Raw genomic sequence first — 24,377 nt, 5'->3', positions numbered from 1 at the left:
ATAATTATTCTTTGGATCTCGCAGTTTTCTGAAATCTGGATATGCTTCTCAGCTTATAAAACATCCTAAAAGGCACTTTTAAGGATAGAATACATTTGAAAACGAGTACAAGGAGATAAATAGTATGCAGTATGGATTTTCATACAGATCACAACGTGACTGGAGGAGGGGAGAGCAGTAAAGTGTCTTTAGAGCACTTTAAGCACTAAAACATCTTAGCTGGAACAGCCCCCAAGTGTCTGATTGTGGAAGGAAGGGCAAAAAGCACATTTCCTCTCTAGAGGTGATGACATCGAGTGCCATAAAGCAAAACAAACCTACCATGTTCCTAGCTGCAATATTTTAAAGTGAAATTCTTTTCCAGAGAATGATAAATCCTCATGACAGAATAAAGCAAACATGGGATAAAGTAGGGGAAACCTGGATATTTTTAGGCGCTATACTTAGCAAGAAATGTTAATCTAAATACAGGAAACATATCCTGAAATTGGTTTTTGTTGTGGTTAAGAGATTTCAATTCATAACACCAATTTCTCATTATCAATGAAACTCTGGTTTCTAGTTTACTGCTGTCCAAGTTTTCCCTCTCAACCTCCCGCCTTCACAGTAGGAACATTGCAGGGAAGGTGAGTGCTGCTCCACTGTTTCCTGCAAAATCACAAAGTGCATGGACATTACACGCAAGTATAAGCATGACTGGGGAAGCTGATTGGGCCGCTTTCCAGAAACGTATATGCTGGTGTTAAAGAAGTATCTGTACTCACATGTGATGTCCAACAAAGTCGTCCTGTTGACAAAAGGACTTCTGTTGCGCAACAAAACTTCCCCTCCCTCTCCTCTCGTGCGTCCCCCAAATCTGTTCTGGGTTCCTCCCCACCCCCAACATGTCACAGCAGATTTGGGGTGGGGAGAGGAGAGGAAAGGCAAGTGCCATTGTGCAGTGGAAGTCCTTGGGCAAATAAGACCCCTGCAATGGGTATGCTGCAGAAGGTATTTTCCACATCCATCGTAATGTTTGCAGATGCTCTCATATGATATGTAGCAGCCTGCTCTTACCTGGGAATGCATTTATATCGATGACAGCATGCTGACCAGTCTGGTTGTTAATGATGATGTCAATCCCAAAGAGAGAAACACCCAGGGCTTGCCTCAGTGTCTTCGAGATTGCCCGAATGACGTCATCATTTGGCCTCTCAAACACACCTTCTATTTTATCTAGCTATAAAGGGGAGAGAGAGAGAGAGAGAGAGAGAGAGAGGGAGAGAGAGAGAGAGTGTGTGTTTAAAAACTGGAGTGTGTGTTTTGTCTCCAAGACAGTTTCCTATTGGCAGATTTTTTTTATTTTTAAATCATTGATTAATGACAGCCATGGAAGAGTGTCTTGTGTTTTTTATAATACTCTATGGTAACTGCATTATATATTGCTTTCAGTTATGAGACTTTAGAAGAGGGAGGTAATAATAATAATAATAATAATAATAATAATTTTTTATTTATATCCCGCCCATCTGGCTGAGTTTCCCCAGCCACTCTGGGCGGCTCCCAATCAAGTGTTAAAAACAATGCAGCATTAAATATTAAAAACTTCCCTGAACAGGGCTGTCTTCAGATGTCTTCTGAATGTCAGGTAGTTGTTTATCTCTTTGACATCTGATGGGAGGGCGTTCCACAGGGCGGGCGCCACTACCGAGAAGGCCCTCTGTCTGGTTCCCTGTAACCTCACTTCTCGCAATGAGGGAACCACCAGAAGGCCCTTGGCGCTGGACCTCAGTGTCCGGGCTGAATGATGCGGGTGGAGACGCTCCTTCAGGTATACAGGACCGAGGCCGTTTAGGGCTTTAAAGGTCAACACCAACACTTTGAATCTGATGCTCATAGGATGACCTCAAAGCCACGCAATCATGGAAAAGTTACCATGGACTTAGTTACTCATGTAACTTTTCTAAAGGTTCAGGTGTAGTGCTTTAAGTGGTAAACATGCACCTGGGCTGTTAGCACTTCAAGGGAAAACAGCAACTACTAATACACCCTTATTTTAAATGACTTCTGAGTGCAAGATCAACCAACAAGCTGTATCCAACAGATTTCTTCTCCCTCCTACAAATTCTTGTACGCCCTAAAAGTCTGCCCCAAAACCCCTGAAGAAGATTTTGAGGGGCTGCTGGGGCAAGGAGAGGAAGGTGAAGAACCACTGAGCAAGCAATGTCTGTCTTTTTGCACCATGGCAGCAGGGTGCTAGGATGGAAGCGGGCGGCACAGTGGCGGCAAGTCAGGTGGCACATCTCACTTCACCTCTAGCAGCTAAACGGAACATGCCACATGGCTGCTGAATAGAGTAATGATAGACGCCAAGTTGCACTCCAGATGTTGGACTCCAACTCTCAGCAGGCTCACCCAGGACAGCAATGGTCAGGGAGGTTGGGAGTCGTAGACAAGTGGCATCTGAATGAAACCACACTGGCTTGCCTTACAACTGGAGTTTAGGGCAGTGGGACCAACTAATTCACTCTTTTGTCCCATTTCCTACTGCGCAGCCAGTGCAAGCCACATAGGATATCTAGGACACGAAAGTGACAAATCAAGAAAGGGTCTTACGGACTAGGAGAAAAACACAAATACAGGGAACCTTGGTTATTGAGCATCTCGGAAGCCGAACAATTCGGAACCCAAACGCCGAAAACCCAGGAGTGAATGCTTCTGTTTTCAAACGCGCCTCGGAAGTCAAATGGCTTCTAAGGCGCGTTTCTCCATTTTCTCAATGGAATTCGCCGACCGCCCATTGCGCCTCGGTTGTCGAAGGTTTCGGAAGTCAAATGGTCTTCCAGAACGGATTACGTTCGACAACCGAGGTTCCGCTGCACATTTATCCTCCCATAAGTGACTGCAGAGGGAGTGGACCTTAAACTTCTCAGAGCTGAGGTGCACTGCTCAAATTGCTCCATTGTTTACTGTTTCCTTTTTATTAATTCAAAAGGACTGCATTATTACATCAAGTGTCAGAAAAACACTTTGTTGCACTGTAACCCATTCTCCATTAATCTCCTTCAGTCCACTTTTCAGGAGTGCTGTGGGGAATTACTACGTGTTCAGCACACTGATTGGGGGGGCAACCACAGTGCATGCATCCCAGAAAACCCCAATCCATGGCATTTCCATTTAGTTATAAAAAAGAAGAAGAATAACTATCACATGCTGAAAGGCCTTCACCCAAGACTCTGGCGGCCACTGCCAGTCACAGCAAACAACAGTCTGACTTGGTATAAAGTAAGTTTCCTACATTTCTGTGACATAAAAGGTGCAATTAAAACATTTCAAGAGGCTTTCTTGGATGATTCTGATTTGCAACTTTGCTGTAGCAGCAACCATTCCTAGAATAAACCAGGAAAGAATGGCTTTGGAATGGAGAGATTGCTGCAAAAAGGGGCCTTGAGATCTGTTTTGTTGCTTGAGTCACTGTATTCAGAAATAGGCCTTGTTATACTTACTGCTGTTAGGAGTGAAGAGGATTCTGGCTTTGATACGTTGTGGCTGTTGAAAAATATCGATTCTCTATCTGCAGCGTGTAATAGTAAGAAAAGCATAAAGGTTAAAACAGAATTCTGGAGCTAGTGATTTATAGGTGATTACTGTGCTGTACAGGTAGCAGAAAACCCTCCCTTCTGCATGCAAATCATTATTCTTGGCTCGTTAAGGGATTTGAATAGATAAATGCAACACCAGGGGGCAGTGTAACCCAGGAACTCTATGTGTCTTTGCGATAGTTGCAACTTGTTTAGAAGTCCTGGGACGATTTTACATCATCCCTGCACTTGCACCAATCCAGAACGAGCACTGCAATACTTCATCACAACATAATGGACAGGGAGGTGGTACCTTTGCTGCAAAAGGGAGGGGACAGGAGCTTTTAATTAAATTGTTGTTGTGTTCTTGAAAAGAAAACTATTGGGGGGAGGCACTAGTGATGTCACAAGCAGGTGCACGTGGCTCCTCACAACACTTGCAAAAGCAATGCACGTGCACACATACAATATGATGGGCTGTGTGCTGGGAAAATGTTATACATTTCCAACGAAAGGCTTCCCTTCAAACAAAGACATCTGGATTCCGTGTAACAGAATGAGAAAAAGCAGAACATCTACTGCAAAACAACAACAACGGCAAACATGATTATCCATCATGACCTAAAGCCCAATTCTTGAGAAGGCAGGTTCAGAGGAATTCTCCCCTTTGGTCACCAAGATTTCTTTCCCGTTCTGGCTTGTACCAAAAGTGCCATTCTCAGAGGTTTACCTGAAATGCCTGCTGAGAAGTTCTTCACAGACGGTCTCTTCACCACAGTGTATGACTCTCCAACCACAAAGACTTTGTATAGGACGGCGTTGTGGTTGATGAAGCTTTGGATCACACACGGAGGCTGGATAGCTTTCAGGCCTTCTTGGTTGAATATGATGGCCATCTGAAAAATGGAGAGGGGAAACCACATATTCTTACAAGGACTTGCAATTAAGCGTAATTAACACACGTTACGTGGCGTACAGGATCACTGTCGTACCAGTGGCTCCCTGCAGCAGTAACACAGATGCACACACAATCATTTTTAAGTCTGGAGAAGGTGCGGCTTCCACCTTGCACCTTGGGTGTGTTCGTCATGCAAATTGCCAAGTGGATGAAGAGCCCACTTTGGCTTCCTTTACATTTAGTATTCAGATGAGTCAATGCATAAAACAGCTTTCTGAATTATTTTATGCAGCGTTTGGTTTGGGGGTGGGGGGTGGGAAGGAGACTGAAAGAAACCAAAGATGCTTATCAGAGATCTCATACGAGCAAAATTAACATTTTAAACCTTTAATGAACAAGTATGGACTGACAATAAAACCTTTTATTTTAGCAGTTTTGCATGACACAACAATGAACTAATATTATCCAGCTTTCTGGGCAGGGTCTGTGCGACTTCTGTTGAGCCACTGTTATGGTTTCTTTTGTACTGAGCAGTTGGGGACACTTTGCTGCCCCTGCCTATTCAAGCCGACAGCTAGCTTCTCACCTGCTGCGCTAACTTTAGAATCATGGAATCATAGAATCGAAGAGTTGCAAGGGACCCTGAGGATCTGTACTTTAAAAGTACAAAGTATAATTTAACACGAAAAGCAAAACCAATAGCCAGCCCACTGCATCTCTGAAGTCGGTGCCACTGCTTTGCTGAAGATTTGGGTTCAGAATTTAATTAAGGTCTTCTTAAGCTTTATTCCATACTTTTCCGTCAGGTAACCCAAGAGCAACAAAGAGCATCCTTTTATCAGTGTGAGCTGTATGTGGATAACATGGGGACCTAAAGAGGCATTCCTATCAGTTGCTGCACAGGTATGAAGCTCTCTTTTTACAGATGCCTGCCTGTCAATGCAGAGGCTGAATACCTTCCAGGTAGCTCAAGGTAAAGGGCTGGCATTTAGTGGTTGGAATTTTAAAAAATGTCTCTGTGCTAAATAGAATTAGGAACTCTCGAATTTTAATTTGGAGAAGAACACTTCAATAATAGTATTTCATTAACTGGGTATCAAGTGTTTATTAAATTGGCTTGCGGAATGAGAAAACAGTTAACTGCGATGCCCAGTATGAGTTATGAGACAAATAATAATAATAATAATAATAATAATAATAATAATAATAATAATTTATACCCCGCCCTCCCCAGCCAAGACCGGGCTCAGGGCGGCTAACAACCAATAATAAAAACAAGTTGATTAAAATACAATTTAAAAAAACAAGATTAAAATACAACATTAAAACATTAAGATGCAGCCTTAGCAATGACTTCTGATTTTTTTAAAAAAAGAGAAGAACCTTCCCTACTTCTCCTTCAGATATATAAACAAAAATACCAATGGGGGCAGTTTCTCTCCTCCTTTTCTACTAGGACCCCCAACAAAGGCACTTTTTAATTTTTCATCAGGCAGAAGATGGAGATACTCACCTCATGCGAGTTGGTTCCATGGGCCACTCTTGTCTTACAGACTACACGAACAAAAAAGGAGAAATGCTAACTTTGAGTAAATAGGGTAGAACAAAACCAAAACACTCTTCACTGTGACTACCAGAGCCCTGCTGGGGGCAAGAGGGTCAGCACTGGTAACAGGCAGTGCTGGTACAGTTTGGGGCCTAATGCAAAGGGATGGTTTTAACCTTTAAAGCACTAAGTGGACTGGGCCCAATTTTTTTGTTGGTCTGCCTGCAGCCTGCCCCAACCTGACCACATGTTAAGATCAGCTTTGTGGGCCCTCCTGGTGTGTCCACCCACATGGTTTGTAAGATGAGTGGCCATGGGAAAAAGGACTTTCTCTATGGTGGCTACCACAGTTTTGGAATACTGTTCTCTCGATGCCACCAATATAATCAGGGACCCAGGTCTTTCACAATGACCCTGGAAAATCATTCCATACAATCCGGAAAGAATCAAACAATGGGGAAATCTGTTGCATCACACTGTGATGCTTGGTGAGAGCTTTCCTGCATACTATGTAGTGTACACAGCACACACACAGTAAATCAAAGACACACACATTAGTCTAGGGGTGGGGGAACGTTTTCCAGCCTAGGGGCCACATTCCATTCTGGACAACGTTCCGAGGGCCGCAGCCAAGTACTGTTTCCAACCTTCTTTTCTGAGATGTGCTGAATACATATCAGAATACATTTCAGGGGATAATACTCTAGTTGCCTATTATTAGGTGAAATGCAAAGTCTGTTGACGTACTGAATGGGAATGCAATTCCATTCTTCTCTATTTGCTGCAACGTGTCACCTCCACAAGCACTTGTCAACTCCATAAATGGTGGAGAACAGATCCTTTCATCTGAAAAACAAGTGGGGAGGGAACAGAGAGAGTAGATTGAAGCAGTCTGTCCGCATTGTTCAATTTCTGCCAGTACTGGCTTTCTAAGGAACAGTTTTGAACCCAATATTTACAACATTCTCTTCCCTTTCCTCTTATGCCTGAAATCTGGAGGAGTTCACTTCATGCATCTAGCCCATTAAACCTTATGGCACAATAGATTTGTTAGTCTTTAGGGTACTGCAGAACAAAGTGGCCTGCCTTGCATATCATGTCAGACTATAACATTTAACTATGGGCAATGCAAATGCACAACATTTGTTCTTGGCTTACCATTTGTGGTTTGTTTTGAGGAATCAAACCATGAGCACAAGTTTGGACGACACAACAAGCCAAAAGCTAGCTGCTTGTTGCTCCCAGCTCAGCAAAAATGCAGAAGAGCAAAGTGGGGACATTTGGGCAGTGAGCACCAATATGCTTCTCACTCACATTTAGCCACTGCTAACCACTGACTATGGTTTAACGTAGAGGTGGCAGCAGGCCCAGATTAAAGCAACTGGACGTCCTAAGCTAGGATAGTTTGGGAGGCCCAAACTTAATAGCATATGATCATGAGAAACAAAATCTTGTTCTCTTCTTTATCTATGCAATGAAACTAGAAGATTGCTGAAATTTTAGCATTGATAAAAAGCCTATTTAAAAAAATAAATTTATAATCTTTAATAAGTTTACAAAAGTATGGAAGTAATGAAAACATTCACACAGAACATTCATAGGGGAATCATAGCTATGCTGTAACATTACACTACATACAAAGTCGGAACAGTTACTTTCAAGTTATTTTGGATGCAAATGTATCAATTATATCATTAAAATCAGTAAGTCGCAGTTCATCATTTTCTATGCAGAGCATGCTTAGATCAGACAACCAATCTCAGGACATTGTTGACCGTAAATTATTCTTTATCCTTCTTAGTCTAGAAAATGATCTTTTGCCAGTACAGTTTGTGACCATTAAACAGAGGAACAATCTGAAAATTGTTTCCACATTGGGAAAAGCTGTCCAAATTTTCTCCAGGAATATTATTTGATACATATCTTGGTGGTGAGCTTGTTTAACACACAGGTGGAAGTGCAAGAGATCATGGACTAGACTAACCTCAGCATCCTTTGGATACTCTTGCATCAGCATCTCAAACACCATTGTGAATCTGTTCCTTGGCTGTTTGCAGGTTCACCAAAAATGGAAAATTGCCAGCTGCACTCCTATACACAGTTGCTGTTCTGTCTAGGTTGACTTCAAGGCCATCCATGACAGGGATAAATGAATTTACCCTAAACATGTCTCTTAGAGAAAGTCTGTCTAAGGCAGTGATGGCCAAACTTGGCCCTCCAGCTGTTTTTTGGACTACAATTTCCATCATCCCTAGCTAACAGAACCAGTGGTCAGGGATGATGGGAACTGTAGTCCCAAAACAGCTGGAGGGCCAAGTTTGGCCACCACTGGGTTCGGGTGCTGTCTCATCATTGTTCCCCTGCCCCCCGGTACTCACTGCCTTCTTTTCACAGATTCGTACTCTACATCTGGTAAAGTAAATTTTGCTTGCTGTTCGATTTCATCAAAATTAGCCTGAATGTTTGATACAGACTGCAATAGTGAGCTGTAAATATCTGCACATGAGCTCATTTTGCAAACTTTGGAGTGACTTGCTAACCCTATGTGATTGGTCTAGCAAATGCCTCCAAAGGTGAAGCATGGAAATGAATTCAAATTCTTCCATTTTCTGCAGAAGCTTTTCACCCTGTCATCTAGTACCTCCTTTTTCAGTTTCATCACAAGCATTCTTGTTAAGTTTGTTAACATGGAGTTCATATGATTTTTAGAATTTCCATGGGTTTGAACAAGATAAACGTGGTGCCAATAATCAAATCCAGAAGAAGATAGAGCTATAGCTGAGGTAATTTGGTTAGAGAAAAGTCTGCACACAAAACAGTAGACTGGGTAGATTTCTCCATTGACTTTGATGGAGTAGAATAAATTATTTGAGCAGAACCAGGCTGGGTTTTTGAATGCTTGCTTCAAAATGGCAAAAAGTCCATTGCAGTGTTAATATTCCAATGGACTTTTATCCAGTGATCTGAACATCTGAATTGCTTAATAGCTGACTTTATCATTTGAATCCAAGTAGCTTTAAAGCCTCCATGAACTTTACTAAACAGACTCATACATCATGTGCTTAATGTTACTTAGCAACTGGGCCTAGAGAGTAAAATCTGCCTTTTTTAAAAAAATAAATAAATAAAACCAGGCAAGAGGCCAAGGCCCCTCTAGAGTCTGAGTCTCTGGGCTGCAGCCCACTCAGCCCATATGTAAACCTGGCACTGGGTGGCAGCTGCCTATTGGGAAATTGGGAAGCACTTTGGCAAGCTGACAGGTGAGCAAGACAACCCACCTATTGATCATCTGACATTGCAATTATGCAAAGTGATTTGACGCTTGCGTTGACCACCCCACCTGCCGAAGTTGGCCAGAAATGTTCCCTACCCTTGGGTTTAACATGATATACAAACACGGCCATTGTTTTTGCTGCAATAGACTAACACTGTTACTCCTCCGGAGGTTTTGCTTCTTTTAGTTATTCAGAGGAGGTCTATTTTTGGCTTTCCCTTTGAAATATGGGAGGGCATCCTTGCGCATCATTATGAAGTCTGAAATGTGGATAGAGAAAATTATTGCCCATACAACCAGCTGAAAGCAGTCTTCTACAAGGTATCTGAAATTTATTTGAAGTTTATTTTCAGATATGGGACTGGCACATCTGTGAGTCACACCCTTCAGACTGACACTCCCTTCCAGAAAAGGGAAAGTGCAGTTCTGTTTATTTATCCTATTAACTTATGGCTACTTTTTGCCTACCCTTCATCCCGAAGCAGGGTACAGATATATAATAAAAATACATGCAATCACAAAGCACACCATAATATACAAACTCATTCAATACATCAAAACAGGAAGAGCAACTAAAAATACAAAGCAGGCTATCTATTGCTAAGGAGGCACAGAGAACAGAGACAGCTCCTCGTGCATGGGCAGAATAAGACTGGGGCAGGTGCTCCTTTCATTTGTTTAGGTCCCAGGCTGTTTATGGCTTTAAAGATAAGCATTGCCACTTTGCATCGGGCCCAGAAGCAGCTAGTGAGACAGCCATATCGTTACAGTGATGGTTACTAGAACATGGGTCAGTGGCTGGGTTACCCCTGTTCAGGAAAGGCAAACCAGCCAAAGTTGGTAAAAGGCATTCTGGGCCACCAAGGCATTAAGTGACAGACGTGGATCTAGGAGTACCACTCTAAGTAGGCATCTGCTTCTTCTAGGGGGAGCAGTCCCACCTAGACCAGGCTGTACACCTAATTTTAAGTGGTGTAGCCAGGGGAAGACAGTGTGGCAGCACTTCTCTCCTGCTTGGAGGTGGGGAATGAGTGACTGCTTCCCTGCCTTCCTTATTCACCTCTTGACTCTAAGGCTGCCCTGCTTCTTAACATCCATATCCATTCCTTGTGAAGCAAGAATAAATTAAATTAGGGGCCGTACATGATTTATTGAAGTTTGCAGAAGCATAAAGTAACGCTACCAATTCTTGTTCTTAACCTGTGAACTAAGTTTCAATTCAGATTCAAGTGCATGAATCTAGTTGTATATGCTAGTCTAACTTGCATAAGCATATACAATTGGCCCATTGCCCATGCTGGCTGGATGCTAATAGGACAACATCTGTAGTATCACAGGTTCGCCATCCCTGCCGTTAAGCCATTATTTTATTGCAGTGCACTGTAGCAGGCAAACAACTTGTAAGAAAGGGAGGATGACAGACAAACTGATGTTTTGAGGTCGCCTTGGATCTAAAAATAACACCTTCCAAACAAAATTAAGTCCTTCCAGCTTCAAAGCTTCCTCCTCCTTGCCATGATGAAACAGACACCAGCATTTGAAAGTGACAGGACTGCAATACTTTTAAGTTCCTGGGCAGAAGAAAGTTCCTTAACTTCAATTAAGGACTTGCACCTGATTTAACCAAGATACAAGGGACTCTTTCTGGCCACATGTCTAAAGCTCACAAATATCTATTGGCACCAGCCATGTAAATTCAAAGAGAAGTCTAGTTCCACCTTTGTTCCCTCAGCTTGTCTTCCATGGAAACTCAAATGGGGGGAAAAACCCTACAGAAGATTTGTTTTGTATGTACGATACCATCACCTATTTTCAGCATTCATTCTGTGCCGCTGCCAAGAGTGTCCTACTCTCCAATGATCTCAAGCACAGGTGCACTGAGGGTCAGGGAAACTTTTCCTTGAAGGACACAGCCTACTCACAAAAAGGGCAATACATGTATACTTACTTACATACTCGTCACATTAACTCCCAGACATGGTGCTGTTTCAAAGCAGGCCACCATCTTTTGCACAATGCTCAGGGGAATCACAAAAGACTCAAAAGTGAACCTTGAAGCTGAAATGAAATATGACCAGAACGTAGTGGAAGACGTAAGGGCACATGGGGGTAACACAAACTTTTGTCCCGGTCCAGGTCCATATTCCCGTAGGGGCAAATCTTGTTGAAGGTGGGTAAACGAAAGTGTTCTGGGTTCAAGATAATCATGGCTTCTTCAGATTGGAATTCCTAGTCCTACACAGAAACTAACCTACTGCATTTAATGGTGTTGTTATTGTATAAGTATGTAGAGGATTGTGTGTGTACAACGCACCTACTGTTTTTGAAAGCGTATCATTTCTGACTTTAGTGTGCTACAGACACACACACACAGACACAGACACAGAAACACACACACACACACACACACAGAAATGAGTAAATGAGTGGCAAGAAAGGGAAGTGAATGAGTAGGTAGGAAGGAACACTAATGGGATGGAAGATAATGGCAGCTTCTGGCACTGGGAACTGCATAAAATAAGGTTGGAGCTGCATGAGGCCCAATGACTGCAGGTTACCAACCTGTGACTCAAGGAAGAGGGTAAATGAGATCAGAGGCACAGGAGAGGGAAAAGGGGGATTAAGCAGGAGGCATTCTGAATTCCCCAGAACTGGTTCACTTTTGACCTTCGGTGAGCTTAAAAAGGCAGATGATACTGCAAATGGGGAACCCAGCAGACGCCACCCTCTTCCAGTGAACAGGCTCTTCCTTCCCAAATGCTGTTTTGAATCAAAGTGAAAGCCTACAATGACACTAGTCAATTACATTCAACATCAAGAGAGAATTAGTAAACGAACAACATCCCTATGAAACTTGAGTAACTGTGTTTAAGGACATCTGGCCTCACAGCCTCCAATGGGAACTAGGCAGGTATGCATTTCAGTGAACTGATAAGCCTGTGACCCACAACCTGCACACATTTAAAGCCAAGTCTAAGGTTTAGAACAGATAACGTAAAGCATGAACAAAGTGCATCTCCTTCCAAACTGAAATTATTACAGAGATTTCATAGTTTCCTGGTATGTGAGGGCAGAACTTTGTCTTAATTATTCGGTACATGATGGAATTCCCCCCACCCCCAAATGACTCCTTAGAGCATTTAATAAGTTTTGAGATGGTAGCAGCTAACCTAAAGGCAGAAATACGCTTGTCTGCAGCTCCCTATTAGTGCCACCTTTATCTGCAGCTTGCCAGTGAAAACATCTCACCTCCTCTGCCTGGGCCCTTTTATCATACAGAGAAAGCTACTGGCTTTGGGGAAACGAGAGAGTCAGAATAGAGCAAGAAGCATTAAATAATAGCAGATTTCACGGTTTCATCTCATCTCCCACGAACAAAATAGATTTGAGACCCAGTTATGTCATACTAATCCAAGGCTCGAGTAAACAACCCCTCCTCTCCATGAAGGCTATATCGAGAAATCTTAGCTGCATACCAGCGTTAGGTAGCTGCTGTGGTTTCTCAGCAAAGCAAATGGTTTCCATGGGTGATAACCAACAGAAGAATAAAAACAGTAACTAATGTTCATTGGCAGGTTAGGACTGGGCAGCACAGAGTGGCCAGCATAAGAACAGACCACTGCATAAGAACAGGCCATTATTTCTGTGCTGCAATGAAACAACTGCCCCGTTAACAGCACTGGCTCGATTCAGCGTTGGCAGACTGGTAGTCCGCCTGACGCAGAGGTGGGCAGAGCTTCACTGTGTGGAGGAAAATTCAGTTCCCCTCTTTGTTTTTATAGCGAGAATAAAACCAGCCTGTTTAGAACTGTTTCAACACACAATTCCCTTGGAAGGTATAAGGAAACTTAAAATCATTTTCTAAATTTGAAAGAGTCTACATGCCCAAGATTACATGTAACGCCAACAAAATATTTACTGCTGTAAGAAAAAAATCAAGTTACAAGGGACTCTATGACAAAGAACAGATTAAGAACAAACATCTACCAAGAACAGAATCAGTATGGTGTAATGGTTAGAGTGTTGGACTAGGGCCTCACAGAGCAGGGTTTGAATCCTCACTCAGCCATGAAGCTCACTGGGTGACCTTGGGCCAGTCACCATCTCTTAGCCTAACCTACGTACCTCACAGGGTAGTTTGAGAGGATGAAACGGGGAGGAGGAGAACCATATACACCACCGTGAGAGCCTTAGAAGATAAATGTAATAAATAAAATAGTTGTGGGTGGGTGGGGTGGGATCTAAGGGCAATGTAAGGACTCTAATAACATAAGGACACTGCTATATCAGGCAAAAATCCATCTGGTCACAGCATTTATCTCCAACAGTTGGCCAGCCAGATGTCTCATGAAGCTTATAAGCAGATGTTTGGCAAATTTAAGCTTGCTCCTCAAAGGGCTTCGTGGATTGCAATATCTGTTGGGGAAACTACATCTCCCAAGGGCCACTGGGGTTGTTCTTCCTGGCATGCAACCTGCACACTTAAGGGGAGAGGCAGGGAGAAGTTTGTTCCCTCTCTTTCTGTGACCAAAGTGCCAGCTGTGTGAGTCTTGTTTAAAAGGGAAACAGGGAGGGAGTCGGTGTGTGAATGGGAGGAAGGAATGGCTTCCGGATTGGTTTCGGAAAAGAAGCCAAGTCATTTTTTTATTTTCCAGTCGAATCTGACGTGAGCTGAGAGGAAGTCACCCATCTCCACTGGCAGTGAAGCCTGTAGGTTAATTTATGAAGTGTAAACGTCTTTCGCCCATGTAAACTTGCGGCCACACGAACTTCACTGTGGTCCTCAATTAGGAAAAGAGGAGACAAATTGTATGCCCCAATCTCTTGGAGACCTAGTATTCAGTCCAGTGCTGGTACTTACTTCTGAGTGTACACATCTAAGCTTGCACCATTGGAAGGCAGATTCTATTTCAACAGCAGAACTAAATAAGAGGGAATTTTCTTTTAAAGAGGGAAGGGTGAAAAAAATCCTGACTTATTCAGGGCAGCTCTGCACAGTTTGTCAACTTGCTGCTGCTTATGCATTCATGTCTTTTCACAGCATCCACACAAGTTATCCTCAAAAAAATGCAACCCCATATTCACCCCTGCACAAACCCCATTTATTTGTGCGTCTTTGCAAAAGACTTGCATGCACTGCATGCACAAGTACTGAGCCCACAATAAACAGCTGTGAGAAGTGTCCACAATGTACAGGTCAATTCTTGTTTCAGTGGCAGAACATTTTACCTGCAAAATCAGAACTAGAAGATTAAGAGGATACCCTTTGTTATGTCAGTTTACCGTTGCAAATGCAAAAATAAGGTTTGTTGTTTTATTTTGCTGAGTAGCGGGTAGGTCCCGTTAACGGAAACTTTGTGTGCTTACATCTCTCTCTTGTGGAAAACACAACAAATACATCCAGTTCTCTAACATGGCACAATTCTTGAGACCCTTTGACAGTATAAGCAAGATATTTTTTAAAAAACCCACCAAAGAATCAGTGGTGCATAATGTTTGTATGTTATGGTGGCAATGCAGTTACCTGCCTTTCTACTGCTGGCAAGACTTATTAAAGCTAGTGTTATCACGCTGTGGAACGTGCCCTGTTGTGTTAGCATTTTGAGAAGTCAAATCAACGTGGCAACAAAAGTCACACCGAACACTATGGTTCTAGAGGTATTCCAGCGCACCACTGTTAAACTGCTTCTTGTGGAAGGATGAAAGAGAAGCTATGACCCAAAGAACGATTTTGTAAGTGCCTGAAAGGGACTGGTGTGGTTGGCCTTCCTTTAAAGAGCAGCAAACAAATGCTAGTGCTGCTTTATTTTCTATCTCCACTGTCTCTATGGCAGGCCCATCTTTGCCACAGCTAGATTCACAAATTTCTTCAGCCCTGATGTGAAGAAACATGCTTCTTTCACTGGGGCCAGGAGCACTAACCAGGCCAATCCCTGCCCCCTAACCTCAGAAACAGGGGCTGCCCCTCTAGAGAGAAGGAAGATAGTCCAGGCATAGTTATCTATACCATGAAAGTCTCTGCGGGTGACAATACTTAACTAAAGTGGGAAACAGTTTCTTTCTAAACCGCCATCGCAACAAAACGTTGCGTCAATACTGCATAGCAACAGCCAACATGCGAAGCGTTTTCTTGGCAGCTTTGAACTACCAGCTATGCACTGCGGTTGGCATCTATGTTAACATCAATTAAAAAAACCACACATTAAAGGCCACACACTCAACACCATCACAAACCCAGTAGGTGATGTCTATGTGGAACAGCCTGGAATTGCTTCAGCTGCTATCAAACATATGGTAATTTCATGAAGCCAGTTCCTTTTCGGTTCTGCTGGTGGTGGTTACATCGGTGCCCATCTTGGAGAGGTTTTTTAATATATATATATATATATATATATAGCTAATTTGCACAGTCTTTGCACCTTTGGAGGGCAGCATTTCCCAGCAGAGCAGCACACTGGGAAGAGGTCAGACTGGAAGAGCAGCAGCTTGAATTCCACTGAAGGGAAACAAGCAATCCCTTTCATGAAAGGATGTTAACAACAAGCCCCTTTCAACCACTGCCCTCGGTCCAACAATGAACTCAAGGGACAGCACAATACCTGCTACAAGCTGAGAGACTTCCTTTAAAGGCAACACACACCACACATACACATATGCAGAGTCCCGACATTATTCACAATCTGCTCAAGACAGACTGTTGCTGCCACAAATAGCAGTTTGCACTCGGAATGCTTCCCAGAAGAAAATTTCTCAACACTTTTTCTGAGTAATGAAGTCACTGGTCTTTTAGGAGTAATACCTATGGTGAATGGGATTCTACAGGTGGCCTACAGCAGGTGAAACCTTTGCTAAAACATCTCTTAATGGCTACCCGTATGCTAGCCATCAAGAGTCAAAGCTCCTGTGTTGATATACAAAGCCCTGAACAATTTGGGCCCAGGATACCTTAAGGATTGCCTGAGCCCTTATATCCTAGACTGATCACTGAAATCATCCAGGGGAGCTCCATTAGTAGTCCCCCATATTACAGATACCCAACTGGCCTCAACCAGAAGTCAGGTATTTAGTGTTGCCAGTTGTACGCTATGTATGGAACACTCTTCCAGCAGAGATTTGGTAGGCATCCTTGCCTTTTACTTTCATGTGTCTTTTGAAGGTGTCTTTATGCTGACAGGTCTGTTCAGTTCAAATTTCTCAAGATTGTTGTTTACTCGTTTAGTCGTGTCCGACTCTTCGTGACCCCATGAACCAGAGCACGCCAGGCACTCCTGTCTTCCACTGCCTCCCACAATTTGGTCAAACTCATGCTGGTAGCTTCGAGAACACTGCCCAACCATCTTGTTCTCTGTCATCCCCTTCTCCTTGTGCCCTCCATCCTTCCCAACATCAGGGTCTTTTCCAGGGAGTCTTCTCTTCTCATGAGGTGGCCAAAGTATTAGAGCCTCAGCTTCAGGATCTGTCCTTCCAGTGAGCACTCAGGGCTGATTTCCTTCAGAATGAATAGGTTTGATCTTGCAGTTCATGGGACTCTCAAGAGTCTCCTCCAGCACCATAATTCAAAAGCATCAATTCTTCGGCGATCAGCCTTCTTTATGGTCCAGCTCTCATTTCCATACATCACTACTGGGAAAACCCTAGCTTTTATTATATGGACCTTTGTTGGCAAGGTGAGGTCTCTGCTTTTTAAGATGCTGTCTAGGTTTGCCATTGCTTCTCAAGATTAGCCAGCCATTTAAACAATTATTTTATATTGTTTTAAGGGCATTTTATATTTTATTGGTGTTGCAGATATTGTTGTACACTGCCTTGGTAATTTATGTGAGATGGTGGTATAGAAATACTTGTATAAATAAATAAGGCAGACTAAACAACTAAGATGCCCAGGGAAACAGGTTCAGTGGTGCCAGTTGTACTTTGTTGGGGAGGATGTATCAACTAGGGTGCTGTAACAGAGAAGCCTCTCTACCTCGTTGGTGTGCCGTTGATAGAAGTACTTTAAGGCCACCAACCTCTGGTCCAAGCCTTGATTCTATTAGTGGGGTAGGAGAGCTGGAAAAATAATTCACTTCTGGCAACCAATGTGCCCCTTTGGTTTCCAACAGTACATGGGCAGAAGTGTCAAAAAAACCTGGGACACAAATTTTCATGGCCCGCTAGCAGCTATTTACCAGAAGGCTTAGTTTGGTCAGAATTGAGTATACACTTTCAGAATTAATACTAAATACATTACTTCTGGTAAATGAGGCACAGTAGTTGCTAGAGGGCTATGAAAATTTGTGTCCCAGGATTTTCAGACTCTTCTACCCATGTACTATCTGAAATCAAAGCGGCACATTGGTTGCCAGATGTGAAATATATTGTCATTATTTTCTGCTCTCCTACCCAATATATATATACAGTGGTGCCCCGCAAGACGAATGCCTCACAAGACGGAAAACCCGCTAGATGAAAGGGTTTTCCGTTTTTGAGCTGCTTCACAAGACGAATTTCCCTATGGGCTTGCTTCGCAAGATGAAAAAGTCTTGTGAGTGCTCCGATTTTTTCCCGCTTCCCCCCCTTTTTCTAAGCCGCTAAGCCGCTAATAGCCTTTTAGCCGCTAAGCCGCTAAGCCTTTAATAGCCGCTAATCCGCTAAGCCGCTAATAGGGTTGCTTCGCAAGACGAAAAAACCGCTAGACGAAGAGACTCGCGGAATGGATTATTTTCGTCTTGCGAGGCACCACTGTATGTGTGTGTGTGTGTGTGTGTGTGTGTATATATATATATATATATATATTTGCTTTCGTAGATTTTCACGGGTACAGGAATGCAGGTTTTGGTGTCTTCGGGTGTCTTCCCGTGTAAGTGTCGGGGTGTCTGTGCGACGTTTCGACGAGGTCTCACTCGTCATCTTCAGGCTGGTGCTTTCGGCTTCTTGTTACCAAGAAGCCGAAAGCACCAGCCTGAAGATGACGAGTGAGACCTCGTCGAAACGTCGCCCAGACACCCCGACTCTTACACGGGAAGACACCCGAAGACACCAAAACCTGCATATATATATATATATATATATATATATATATATATATATATATATATATATTTGCTTTCGTAGATTTTCACGGGTACAGGAATGCAGGTTTTGGTGTCTTCGGGTGTCTTCCCGTGTAAGAGTCGGGGTGTCTGGGCGACGTTTCGACGAGGTCTCACTCGTCATCTTCAGGCTGGTGCTTTCGGCTTCTTGTTACTGGAACAGAGCAGAATCTGGTGTTTGAGTTCCTATAAATACTGTTGAGGGGTGTGGTGTATAGCCTCCAACGTTCTGGGCAGAGAGGAAGTTCCTAGATTAGTGTGCCTTTTCTTCTTTTGTTCCTTAATTACTTGAGGGATATCTTGAGTGATTTCATGAGTGATATTCTGAATACCACTGGGTGGGTCATTAAGTGTAGATTAGTTGCTAAAGCTTTCGTGTCTTGACCTCTTGAGCTTGTGAAGAGTTTTTCTGAGAAGATGGCTGTGCTGCATTTAGTTGTGCTCTGGCTTGGCTTCGTGTATAGGGGCGAGCTGTAATTTTGTGCCTTGTGCCAGCCAGATCTGTGTAGGGATTGCAGGGGGGTGCAGCATCCGGAGGTGCCACTATAGTTTGGCTACTGGATGGAGTCTGTAATATGTCTGTGGAGAGGGTCTGGGTTTGGGTCTGGTGTGGTTGATTGGTGACGGCGTTCTGTGTGCCTCTGGTTCTGGTGTCGGTTTTTGTGGGGAGGGCTAATTTCCAGATGTCAGGCAGGCGGGACGTGTCGTCACGCTTGTTCATGTTGTGAGGGTGTTTCTCTATCTCGATGGCTTCCATGATTATTCTCTTGTGGTGATGTTCCATGTTAAAGAGCAATTTGGAATCTGCAAAATTAATTTCGTGTCCTGTTTCTTTCATGTGTTGGAAAAGAGAGGATCTCGCTAAATTTCTCGCTAAGCAACTTCAGCCCTATGCAGAATCCATCGCTTCACACGTTACTAACTCCTTCCAGTTCATAGAAACAATAAAGAAGCAATACCTACATCCCGATGACCTACTTGTGAGCTTCGATGTTGTATCTCTCTTCACTCAAGTGCCCATTAATGAAGCCTTGACAGCCATTCAAAACAAATACAATCCCCCCAAATACATTCTGGACCTGACCAACCACTGCCTAACCAACACGTACTTCATCCACAATGGACAAAGATACAAACAGATAGAAGGAGCACCTATGGGATCACCCCTCTCACCGGTCATCGCAAATTTGTACATGGAACACTTTGAAACCAATGCTTTAGACAAGTCAGAACACAAACCCAAACTTTGGCTCAGATATGTTGACGACACCTTTGTAATTTGGCCACACGGGAAAGAAAAACTAGATAGCTTCCTCACACATCTCAACAGCCTACACCCCAAAATACAATTCACTATGGAAATAGAAGACAACAACCAACTCCCCTTTCTTGACGTCCTAATCTACAAAAAACCTGATGGCTCCCTAGGACACACTATCTACCGGAAAAAAACACACACCAACCGCTACTTACATGCACAATCACACCACCACCCTGCACAAATAAACTCCGTAGCCAAGACTCTCATCTCCAGAACCAAACGCCTGGCTGACAAAGACCACTTGACAACTGAGTTACAGAATCTCTCAAATGTGTTAATCGCCAATGGATACCAGAAAAACAAGGTTACGAAGCTAATCCAAAAAGAAACACCCCCCAAAAACCAAGACACAGAAGAAAACAATGGCATGGCCCTCCTTCCTTATATCAAGGGCACTACAGACAAAATTAGCAAAATCCTCCATAAACACAATATCAAAACAGCCTTCTGCACCAACCAAAAAATAGCCAATATCCTCAGAAACCCAAAAGACAAAATCCAGCTCGAAAACCAAGGGGTCTATGAAATACCCTGCAAAGTCTGCCCAGCCACGTACATTGGACAAACAAACAGACGAATAAATGCACGCATCGCAGAACACAAGAATGCCGTCAAAAAAGAAGAAAAAACTTCCTCTCTTTTCCAACACATGAAAGAAACAGGACACGAAATTAATTTTGCAGATTCCAAATTGCTCTTTAACATGGAACATCACCACAAGAGAATAATCATGGAAGCCATCGAGATAGAGAAACACCCTCACAACATGAACAAGCGTGACGACACGTCCCGCCTGCCTGACATCTGGAAATTAGCCCTCCCCACAAAAACCGACACCAGAACCAGAGGCACACAGAACGCCGTCACCAATCAACCACACCAGACCCAAACCCAGACCCTCTCCACAGACATATTACAGACTCCATCCAGTAGCCAAACTATAGTGGCACCTCCGGATGCTGCACCCCCCTGCAATCCCTACACAGATCTGGCTGGCACAAGGCACAAAATTACAGCTCGCCCCTATACACGAAGCCAAGCCAGAGCACAACTAAATGCAGCACAGCCATCTTCTCAGAAAAACTCTTCACAAGCTCAAGAGGTCAAGACACGAAAGCTTTAGCAACTAATCTACACTTAATGACCCACCCAGTGGTATTCAGAATATCACTCATGAAATCACTCAAGATATCCCTCAAGTAATTAAGGAACAAAAGAAGAAAAGGCACACTAATCTAGGAACTTCCTCTCTGCCCAGAACGTTGGAGGCTATACACCACACCCCTCAACAGTATTTATAGGAACTCAAACACCAGATTCTGCTCTGTTCCAGTAACAAGAAGCCGAAAGCACCAGCCTGAAGATGACGAGTGAGACCTCGTCGAAACGTCGCCCAGACACCCCGACTCTTACACGGGAATACACCCGAAGACACCAAAACCTGCATATATATATATATATATATATATATATATATATATATATATATGCAGGTTTTGGTGTCTTCGGGTGTCTTCCCGTGTAAGAGTCGGGGTGTCTGGGCGACGTTTCGACGAGGTCTCACTCGTCATCTTCAGGCTGGTGCTTTCGGCTTCTTGTTACTGGAACAGAGCAGGATCTTAGTGTTTGAGTTCCTATAAATACTGTTGAGGGGGTGTGGTGTATAGCCTCCAACGTTCTGGGCAGAGAGGAAGTTCCTAGATTAGTGTGCCTTTTCTTCTTTTGTTCCTTAATTACTTGAGGGATATATTGAGTGATTTCATGAGTGATATTCTGAATACCACTTAGGTGGGTCATTAAGTGTGGATTAGTTGCTAAAGCTTTCGTGTCTTGACCTCTTGAGCTTGTGAAGAGTTTTTCGAAGATGGCTGTGCTGCATTTAGTTGTGCTCTGGCTTGGCTTCGTGTATAGGGGCGAGCTGTGGTTTTGTGCCCTGTGCCAGCCAGATCTGTGTAGGGATTGCAGGGGGGTGCAGCATCCGGAGGTGCCACTATAGTTTGGCTACTGGATGGAGTTTGTAATTTATCTGTGGAGAGGGTCTGGGTTTGGGTCTGGTGTGGTTGATTGGTGACGGCGTTCTGTGTGCCTCTGGTTCTGGTGTCGGTTTTTGTGGGGAGGGCTAATTTCCAGATGTCTGGCAGGCGGGACGTGTCGTCACGCTTGTTCATGTTGTGAGGGTGTTTCTCTATCTCGATGGCTTCCATGATTATTCTCTTGTGGTGATGTTCCATGTTAAAGAGCAATTTGGAATCTGCAAAATTAATTTCGTGTCCTGTTTCTTTCATGTGTTGGAAAAGAGAGGAAGTTTTTTCTTCTTTTTTGACGGCATTCTTGTGTTCTGCGATACGTGCATTTATTCGTCTGTTTGTTTGTCCAATGTACGTGGCTGGGCAGACTTTGCAGGGTATTTCATAGACCCCTTGGTTTTCCAACTGGATTTTGTCTTTGGGGTTTCTGAGGATATTGGCTATTTTTTGGTTGGTGCAGAAGGCTGTTTTGATATTGTGTTTATGGAGGATTTTGCTAATTTTATCTGTAGTGCCCTTGATATAAGGAAGGAGGGCCATGCCATTGTTTTCTTCTGTGTCTTGGTTTTTGGGGGGTGTTTCTTTTTGGATTAGCTTGGTAACCCTGTATTGCTGGTATCCATTGGCGATTAACACATTAGAGAGATTCTGTAACTCAGTTGTCAAGTGGTCTTTGTCAGCCAGGCGTTTGGTTCTGGAGATGAGAGTCTTGGCTACGGAGTTTATTTGTGCAGGGTGGTGGTGTGATTGTGCATGTAAGTAGCGGTTGGTGTGTGTTTTTTTCCGGTAGATAGTGTGTCCTAGGGAGCCATCAGGTTTTTTTGTAGATTAGGACGTCAAGGAAGGGGAGTTGGTTGTTGTCTTCTATTTCCATAGTGAATTGTATTTTGGGGTGTAGGCTGTTGAGATGTGTGAGGAAGCTATCTAGTTTTTCTTTCCCGTGTGGCCAAATTACAAAGGTGTCGTCAACATATCTGAGCCAAAGTTTGGGTTTGTGTTCTGACTTATCTAAAGCATTGGTTTCAAAGTGTTCCATGTACAAATTTGCGATGACAGGTGAGAGGGGTGATCCCATAGGTGCTCCTTCTATCTGTTTGTATCTTTGTCCATTGTGGATGAAGTACGTGTTGGTTAGGCAGTGGTTGGTCAGGTCCAGGATGTATTCGGGGGGATTGTATTTGTTTTGAATGGCTGTCAAGGCTTCATTAATGGGCACTTGAGTGAAGAGAGATACAACATCGAAGCTCACAAGTAGGTCATCGGGATGTAGGTTTTGCTTCTTTATTGTTTCTATGAACTGGAAGGAGTTAGTAACGTGTGAAGCGATGGATTCTGCATAGGGCTGAAGTTGCTTAGCGAGAAATTTAGCGAGATTTTGTAGAGGTGAGCCTATGGAGCTGACTATTGGTCTGAGTGGTGTTCCTTCTTTGTGTATCTTGGGGAGACCGTAGAGTTTGGGGCATCTGGATGATTTTTCTCTGGGGATGATTCTTAGCTGGATTTCTTCACTGATAGGAGAGGCTTTTATTTTGGATTTGGTGGTTTTTTCCAGATAGGTGGTGGGATCTGTTTTTATAGGTTGGTAGGTAGGGTCTTGGAGTAGATTTGATAGTTTTGCTTGGTAGTCCGATGTGTTCATCACAACAGTGGCATTGCCTTTGTCTGCTGGGAGAATGATTATGTTGTTGTCTTTCCTCAGGTTGGTGAGTGCTTTCTGTTCTTCTTTGTGTAAATTGCTTCTGGGTGGTTTGCTGGAGCAGAGGATGTTGGTGACTTCAAGTCTGATTTTATTGGCTTCATCTGGGTCGATTTTGGTTAGGCTAGCTTCGACTCCGCATATGATGTTTTCCGTGGGGATGCGTCTCGGGGCGACTGCAAAGTTGAAACCTTTGGAGAGTACTTTGGTTTCAGTTTGGGTGAGGATCCTGTCTGATATGTTATGTACTGTTTGTTTCATGGGTTGTTGTGGAGGGTGGCTGGGCTTCTGGCGTTTCTCTAGTTTGTAGAGTTTGTTGGTGTGTCTGTCTGTCTTATGTGAGGTCTCAGTTTCAGCTCTCCAGACGGCTAGTTGTTTGCATTTGTCCCAGAGTGCAGGGTGGATTTTGTTACAGAGTTTGAGGTGAAGAGTGAGCAGATCTTTGTTGGTTTGGTTTAGTAGGTATCTTTTCTTATGTATTTCGTTTCTGATTAGGGATATATATCCACCACACCCCTCAACAGTATTTATAGGAACTCAAACACCAGATTCTGCTCTGTTCCAGTAACAAGAAGCCGAAAGCACCAGCCTGAAGATGACGAGTGAGACCTCGTCGAAACGTCGCCCAGACACCCCAACTCTTACACGGGAATACACCCGAAGACACCAAAACCTGCATTCCTGTACCCGTGAAAATCTACGAAAGCATATATATATATATATATATATATATATGTATGTATATATATGTGTGTGTTTGTGTGTATGTTTATTAACTTGCTGCCTTGATGTAAATGACAGGCGCAGAGAAAAATAATGGAGACCAGTGTAACAGTAGTCCATAAATGCCAGTCTCCAGCTGCACAGCTATCAGGAACCTTAAGTACGGAAATATAGTTTGATACTTGTGTGTTAGGAAGTCACCTCAGATATTGGCGGGGGGAGACCCTCAATGGGCAGGAACAAGCCTAACCCCCTCCTTCA

At 43.4% G+C, this 24,377-nt stretch overlaps 1 protein-coding gene across 1 annotated transcript in view; it reads right to left on the bottom strand.

Annotated features, from left to right (window-relative positions):
* ITPK1 (inositol-tetrakisphosphate 1-kinase) overlaps positions 1-24,377 on the bottom strand; it is a 136,311-nt gene that overhangs the window by 6,354 nt on the left and 105,580 nt on the right. The window contains exons 5-9 of the mRNA XM_082233928.1: positions 6,752-6,850; positions 5,972-6,012; positions 4,291-4,456; positions 3,486-3,553; positions 1,057-1,219 (exon numbers count right to left, since the gene is read on the bottom strand). Coding sequence (XP_082090054.1) covers positions 1,057-1,219; positions 3,486-3,553; positions 4,291-4,456; positions 5,972-6,012; positions 6,752-6,850 — 537 coding nt within the window. The remainder of the gene's footprint in view (positions 1-1,056; positions 1,220-3,485; positions 3,554-4,290; positions 4,457-5,971; positions 6,013-6,751; positions 6,851-24,377) is intronic.

The sequence above is a fragment of the Podarcis vaucheri genome, assembly GCF_965113315.1.
Source record: "Podarcis vaucheri genome assembly, chromosome: 1".
NCBI lineage: Eukaryota > Metazoa > Chordata > Lepidosauria > Squamata > Lacertidae > Podarcis > Podarcis vaucheri.
This window is presented reverse-complemented; position numbering and strand designations above follow the sequence as displayed.